The following is an 8,228-nucleotide window of genomic DNA, read 5'->3' as shown; positions in this document are numbered from 1 at the left end:
AAGACTTGAATTTAAATGTCTTGGAATTAAGTATGAAATATCAACTATCTTCCATATCTGTCCTGAGATTTTTCTGGATTTCCATGGATTCCTCTTTCTTTTCCTACAGGAGTATGAGCTTTGTAATATTTAGTCATAGGCATTAAATTTAAAGACTTCTTATTCGTTCTAACAATCTGAAATCAAGTAGAACTTCGGATACTTTTTACCTAGAGCTTTCACAATGTTATATGTTGTCTGATTATTTCATCTGCATCATAGTCTCGTAAATAGGTCTAATTTGTGTAGGTTATCTGACTATGTAAGTACTTTGATTAATTCAGCTTTCTCTTTCATACCAAATATGCACATTTAAGACTTTCTAAACTTTTGTTTTGTTATTTAAAATGCTGCTTGTGGGGACATGACTATAACAGGAAAGTTGACAAAAATGAAGCAATAATATAAATCATGGTTATCATTCATTGAAGACTTGGCATCAGAAACTGTGTTGAATGACTTATTACGGGCTCATTTAATGATTCCCCTTTCCATGAGATTAGGTATCGATCTGCCCACCCTCTAGGATGAGAGAACTCAGATGAGGCCAGGTGTAGCTGCCTCTTATGTCCATGCCCACAGGACCTACACAACACTGTAATAATGTTTGAAGGAATTTCCTAAGTAATTACTTTTTCATCTTTCAATTTTTATTTTTTTCTGATATGTTTTCATTTTATACTTTTTTATTTTACAAAAGGATAGAGGTATATCTATGTTTGTTTCAGATACTACTTGTCATACAATGATTTTTCGATTTACTTTAAACACAATATAGGTTATCCTTTAAAATTAAAAAATACAGGTAAACTGAAGCAAAAAAAATTTAAGGATTTTTTAATATGTAATGGCTTTCCTTGCTAATTTCCTTAACATTTTTGTCCTGCATACATGGTTTTTGTCGAAGATTCAGGATGAATTTAAAGGTGGAAAAATTAATGTAGAAAAAACACATAAATTACTTGAAAAATTAGATATTCAGTGCAATTACTTTCATGTGAAACATATTTTTAAGGTGAGATGATATCCCCCCTTGGTTGTCCCACCTAAGAAGCACTTAACCTAAGTAAACATTAGTGACTACTTGAATGTTTTTTGTACAAAATGTATAGAGGAAATCAGTCTCTTAAGAATGAAATGAATTCATTATTCTATATTTATAATAAATTTGAAGAGATTTAGAAAGGAGGTAAAGTTGGTTGCTGATTAAATTTGAAATAATAGCAGGCTATTTGTGTAGCATAACTTCCTGAACATGAAGGAATGCTTACATCTCCACTAGAATTGGTCATATGTCAAAATTGTATAAATGATTAAATGCAAAATAGATGCAATGCAAATGGCTTATAGAAGGAATAAGTAGTGACTGGGATGGAGTACCAAAAAGATGCCCAAGTGGTTAGCTTTGAGATCTGTTGGGGAGATTGACAAAGCACAACTCTGGGTGGGATATGGAAGAGTTAGGTTTTGTGGAGTTTACGTCTAGTCCTTCTCCCTTTCTTCCCTGGCACTGTTCCCCTCCTCTGCTTTCTGAGTACAATGACCTAAACATCTCATGCTGTTCTATGCCTTTCTGTCATAAGGTTCCTGCCTTACAACCAGTGGACCACGGACTAAATATTCAGAAACTGAGCCAAACTAAACCTCTCTTTCTTTAAGTTGTAGGTGTAGGTGTTATGTCTCAGTAATGAGAAAGCTAATATAAAAAATTGGTATTGGAGAAATAAGGTAATTTCTACGACTATCTTTAATCATGTGATTTAGAAACCTTCAGAACAGGTCTGTGAAATAGTCTGGAATAGTTTGAAGATGATAGTCAGAGAAGTCCTGGATCTTATAAGCAAGATTGGTGGGTGACTGAGGTCAAAACTCAGAAGACCAGAATGCTAGTGGGAATGTGGACAGTAAAAGCCAGACTCAGAAGGCTTCAGTTGGGAACAAGACAGCCTTGACTTATAGAGTAGGGGACTTGTTTGTTATATTCTGGAAGATAATGTATCTATATTTTTCTCCTGTATTGAGACTGCCAAAGAATAAGATAAGGATGGTCGACTAATTGATCTGGTGGAGGAAATTTCAAGATAGCCAATTGTCAGGCCGTGACCATTGGCTGATTTTAGTCAGATTTATAATGAGAATTCAGGATAATAAATTGAGCTGAAAAATTTCAAAAACTTAAAATCTGGCCCTAAAAATGATGTATGAAATTGGTGACACAGGAGGTGCAGTTGCTGAAGAGACTATCATTATTCAAAAGAGAGCAAGAACTTTGTACTGGGACAAAGAAAGGCCACCTAAGGAACTGATTCCCTGGGATGCATTGCACTGTGCTTAGTGATCTGGGCACTTGCTGCTGTTATGGTCTAAGGGGGTCTGGCTGTTGCTTCTACCAACAGCCTTGTTGGCATCACCCAAGTGATGTTTGTTTTATTGCTGTACAGAATACTATTGTTTTGGAGTCAGAGACACTTCCATTCAGATTGGAAAGGAAGGCCTGGGAGACCAGGGATGGAGCCTCTAGAGAGCGGTGTGTGAAGCTATGGAAATGAAGATGAAAGTACTGTGAAAAAGCCAGAGATATCTGGAAAACTGTAGGCTATTAGTGGAGCTGGCCCAACAGAGAGACCCTGTGGGTTCTGAAAGGCCATAGGGCTGGGCTGCCCAAGCCCTTGGAACTTACTTCTCACGTATCATGGATGTACAACTACAGAAACTGGATAGACAACTCATATTTGTATATGAAATGAATAGTTCCCTACTGGACTTCGATCTGATTGTTCTCTACCATTTATTCCTACATTTGGAATGAGAAGTTTTAGCCTGTGCAAAAAATCCCTGTACTTTGGGATTATATGGTTTGGTTTTCTTTTTTCTTTTTCTACAGAATTTCATGCTTTGTTTGCCTAGAGTCTCAGAAGAAAATTTAACTTTTTTTTTTTTTTTTGAGTTAGGATTTCACTCTATAATTCAGGCTGGACTTGAACTCATTGTGTAGCCCAGGCTGGCCAAAACTCACTGAAATTTTTCTGCCTCCTGAGTGGTGGGATTACAGGAATGTACACCTCTTTGACTTGGATTTTTGAAAAATGCTTGACTTGTTCAAATATCGGGGAAGAGATTGTTGCATGCCAATTGTATTCAAGATAGTTAAATTATGTTAGGGAGAATTATAAACTTTCTTTTTTTCTTTGGGGATTAAGTGTAGTTTAAGAGGATGAGTGTATTGATGAAGAGTAAGATGTAGTGTCCTATTCAGACTAACTAGTTAAGATAAAGAAAGGAGTTATTCAAGTTGGAAAAGCAGTGGCTGGCCTGATAGCTCAGCAGACTAATGAGCCTGCTTAGGCAGAGCACAGCGGCCGGGGTTCGATCACTGGTGTGCTGTGCTGGCCCTGCCCATGGGGCACGCTGAGATGGTGACTGAGACTGGGCATGGTGGAGTGTGCCTGTAATCCTAGAACTTTTGAGGCTGTAAATAGGAGAATCACTACAGGTCCAAGCTATGTAGTGAGACCCTGTAGACCCTGTAGACCCTGCCCTAAAATATAGAGAAAAAAGTTGGAAAAGCAGATGATATGATCTCATATATAGAAAAACCTGATAACTACCAAAAAACCAATTAAAACTAATAACTTCAATAAAATAGAAAAATAGAAAATCAACATACAAAAATCAATCACATTTCTATACACTAACAATGAACAATCCAAAAACAAAATTAAGAGTTTTTTCCAGCAACATAAATATACTTAGGCAAAAGTTAACAAAGATAAAAGCTTATTAAAACAAAACAAAACAAAATAACTGTGCAACATTATACCGAGTAATATAAGTTCTTTTTCCACTTTTTGTCTTTAAAATTTTTTTCACTGTTAGTTTTTAGAAATTAAACTGATTTTTGCATGTTGATTTTTATTTTTCTATTTTACTTAAGAAAAAATCTCCCTGAATAAATTCCTTAATCTATAGAATAGGGATGCTAATATAAGTTAATCACAGGATTATTTTGGATATTAAATAAGACATTACTTATGTATGTGCCTAGTAATGGAAAAAGTGGGAACTTAACATATTAGCTGAAGTTACATCAGTTTGTTTCAAAAGAATTTAGAAAATTGTGTTATACTCATTAATTTCCTGAGGAGCTAACATAAATTTAGACATGAATTTATTTTCTTACAAGGTGACTTTTTAATGTAAATTTGAGTAAAGAACATATAACTTTATGATCTTGGCAATATATTCTGAATTTTCTACAAGATTAATTATTGAAATATAGCTTGAGCAGCAATTTTTTAATTTTATGAAATTCTTTTGTTATGAAATTTTATTACTTCCATTTTAGACTGTTACATTATTTAAATATTTTATAGGAAATCTTGCATAATTTCACTGCATATATACAGTCTTAGACTATATCTTTAGTTGTGTATGAAATATTTTCCTTCTTTTTTTTTGCTCAAAATAGTTTCCTATTTAATTTCAAGAATTTCTTACAATAGATTTTATTGTAAGTCTTCCAATTTTCTAGACAACAAACAACCACTACCAAATCTATTATATGTGTATGACACTCTGTTAGATACTGCTTATGATAAAAAATGAATGAAGAGTTATCTCTTTCTTAGAAGAAAAAGGAATGCAAAAGTTACTATTTTTTAAATAGGTCATCATCTCATGGAAAATTCTAACAGGGAATTTGAGAAGAAAGAGATTCTTTAATTTGGGTTTTCTTGGAAGATGCTGTAGTGGAGGTATCATTTTTGATGGACTTTATAGAATGAAAAAGACAATGGCAGGACCCTGTCTAAAAATAAACAAACTGAAAATGAGTTAAGGATGTATCTTAGTGTGATGACCTTGTACTCAACCCCCAGGATCGGCTGTGGGGTGGGGTGGGAGCTGAGGGGATGGAGGGGAAGAGAGGAGGAGAAGAGAGAAAAGAAGTTTGAGGAGAGAGGAGAAAGAGGAGAAAGGAGAGAGAAGCAAGAGGAGAAAGAAGAGGAAGCAGAGGAAAAGAAAGGAGTAAATGTTTAGATTATCATTGCACAGAATTTATTTCTTCATATGTGCTGTCAATTTGTGTAAGAAGATTGGACTTTCCATTGTTCTCTGTGCTTTTGGAGTTAGTTCACCTTTTGGTATTTCATGCGTATGGGTCTGGGGACTTAGTAATGCATTGGTACTCTAGGTTATAGCTGATATTGTGTGTGTCAGACCCCAGACTTGAATCTTTCTTGCTCCTTGCTTTTCATTTTCTCACTTCCCCTGATCCTTACTATGTTCATTTTGTCCTGTCTTTTCCATCATTACTTACCCCTTGTTACTTTCCTTTTTCTACTCAGATCTTCCCATCTTCAGTGATACAACCCTGATTACATATAATTGACAAGGTGCATTATTTTAAGATTATGTAATTTTAAGGTAAGCATTAGTCAGCCTTCCCATCACTGAATCATAATCAATATAAAGAAGGAAAGGGTTCATTCAGTTCATGGTTTCAAGAGGTTCAGCATGTGGCTGGTGGGCTCCCAGCCAGAAAGGTCTTGGTGGAATGGGTCGTGGCATCCAGGAAGCAGTGCAATTGCACCAAGTGACATGATCAAAGGATAACGTATAGTACTGAAGACTATGTCTCCAGGACCCACCCAGACACACCCTGGAGTGTGCTTCACTAATCTGAAAGGAGTTTCTTAATTCAGTGAAATTGGCAAGTCAGGAATAACAGTCATGTGGTGCCATCGTTGTTTAGAGTATTTTGGAGAACCAATAACTGATTCAAGACCCAGTATCTCAAGCACAGACTCGAGGTTTTCTCACAACACATCCCGTCTCACTTCCCATTTGGCCCTTCATTCTAGCCCTGAATCTTCAAGCAGCTACTACTATTAAGTGATCATTCCTCCTCAAACTTACTCAGTGCTCTTCGTATTTGGTTCCCAGCTTATTCTAGTAGCTATTGAATATTTTCCTAATGAAATTAAAAGATCAATTTCTGTTATATACTAAGGGCTCTATGATATTGTATGCTGCACGAGAAAATTTTTGAGAACTTTGAGGTTGGATGGTGCGACGGAAGCAGACATAGATAATGCATATACTCTGATATTTTATAATTACCATTGACTGCATATTTCCAATTCTCACAGCTATCTGAGAATACAGGTGTTTCATCTTTTGTAGTTATAAAATATAAAGCTCAGAAAGTCTCATTGTCTAAGACTAGAACATGTCATGCATCCAAAACTCCACACACTTTGAGTCTATGATGTAGTTTCATCTCTACACATTGCCAGATTTTCACCATGCCACAGTACCCCTTTAGCACATACTGTCTGATCTGAGGTGTTTGTAGTGTAATCAAAGAATTAAGATGCTTATTAAATGACGCCATAAAGTAATGAAACCTCTTTCTCATTTGAACTTCCTATTTGTTGGTTCTTTAGTTGTTCATGATTTTATATTTTTCCTGTTATAGTTCTAACTTGCCCCAGTGTAGGCCTTTCTTCTCTCATGTGTTGGACACTCTAATATGTAGAATCCTTCCATCTTACTCCTTCATAATTTCATTGACATGCTTTCCTTCATGTCTGTTACCACCTCCCACTTGAATTGCATCTTTCTGCTATTTTGGCACAGTTTGCTATTTCTTTCAGTTGCTAAGGGGCAATAAGGCATACTAAGCTTCTACTTTTGCTAGTCATTTTTTTTTCAATTTTGTAGAAAAAAGGTAAAACAAAATTTCATAACAAAATAACAGGAGAATACTAATGGTCAACACATTGCATATTGTTATCATTGAAGTAGTTATTCAGAGTACAAGATATACACACTAAATTTTCTCCAATTGGCATTAGTATGAACCTTCTTTTACAATGAACTAATGGATATAATAATAAAACTGACTTGCATCTTTTCCTTTTTTGTGTGCTATCTTTCCCTTCCCCATACTAGCTGCTTTTGAAAAATTTCTTCCCATTTCACAATATCTATTGTACTTTTTTTTTTTTTTTTGGTGGAACTGGGGATTGAACTCAGATCCTTGCATTTGCCAGTCAAGCGCTTATCCTACTGAGCCATCTCCCTGGCCCCCTATTGTACCTTTTAAACCTTATTTATTCTTTGGTCTTTCATACAAGGGAGACAATGTGTTTTTATACACATGATTCTGGTTTATTTCACTTATGTGTGTGCTTTATGAGAACTCTACATACTGATTTCCATGATGGTTGTACCGGTCTGTACTCTCACCACAGCAGAAAGGAGTTCCTTTTTTCTCCATAGACCCTCCACCATTTGTTATTTGTTGATTTCTTGATGATAGTCATTCTTTCTGGGATGGGATGGAATCTCAGTGTTGTTTCCATTTGTATTTCTTGAATAGTGTTGAATATTTTTTCATATATTTATTTGCTATTTACATTCTTTATCTCAGGTGCCCAGTATTGGATTAGACCTTTGAATCTGCAGAGTCTGATTTTTTTCAATTCTTTATATGTTCCAGGTGTAAGTCCTTTGCCTAAGGACAATTGGCTACATTTTTCCCACTGTCTTGATTGTCCTTTTATGAGGTGATTTCTTTTGATTGGCAAAAGCTTTTCTATTTTTGGTACTGGGAATTGAACTCAGGGCCCTTACCAGGCAGGCACTTATTCTACTGAGCTCTCTCCCTGGCCCCTAAAAGCTTTTTAATAAGATGAAATCCTAGTTGTTGATTCTTTGAAGTGTTTCTCAGGCTGGGTTTTGTTCATTAACTCTCTGGCTACACCCATGTCTTCAAGACTTCTATCTAGTTTCTCTTTCAATAAATTTAGTGTTTCTGTATTACTATTTAGATTTTTATCCATTTTGACTGAGCTTAGCTTATCATGGTAGTCATGGGTCTAGCATTAGCCTTCAGCATGTAGAAAGCCAGTTGTCTTTGTACCTTTAATTAAAGAGGGTATCTTTCTTCCAGTGAACATGTTTGGCCCTGTGTCAAATATAAGGTGGCTAAATGTGTTTGTTGTTGTGTCTGCATCTTCTAATCTTTTCCACTGATTGTCAGGTCTCTCTCTGTCTGTCTGTCTCTGTCTCTGTCTCTGTCTCTGTCTCTGTCTCTCTCTCTCTCTCTCTCTCTCTCTCTCTCTCTTGTCAGTACCATGCTGACTTTATCACAGTACTTTATAATATATAATTCAAGTTAGGGA

The 8,228-nt window shown here is 35.7% G+C and overlaps 1 protein-coding gene across 1 annotated transcript in view; it reads left to right on the top strand.

Annotated features, from left to right (window-relative positions):
* The first annotated feature begins 886 nt into the window (after positions 1–886).
* The window catches only part of Plcz1 (phospholipase C zeta 1), a 66,206-nt gene continuing 58,864 nt past the window's right edge, over positions 887–8,228 (top strand). Inside the window, exon 1 of the mRNA XM_023709472.1 lies at positions 887–1,054. Coding sequence (XP_023565240.1) covers positions 887–1,054 — 168 coding nt within the window. The remainder of the gene's footprint in view (positions 1,055–8,228) is intronic.

The sequence above is a fragment of the Octodon degus genome, unplaced genomic scaffold, assembly GCF_000260255.1.
Source record: "Octodon degus isolate 3935 unplaced genomic scaffold, OctDeg1.0 scaffold00012, whole genome shotgun sequence".
Taxonomy (NCBI): Eukaryota; Metazoa; Chordata; class Mammalia; order Rodentia; family Octodontidae; genus Octodon; species Octodon degus.
The sequence above is the reverse complement of the archived record's forward strand: the minus strand, read 5'-3'. Positions and strand labels throughout refer to the sequence as shown.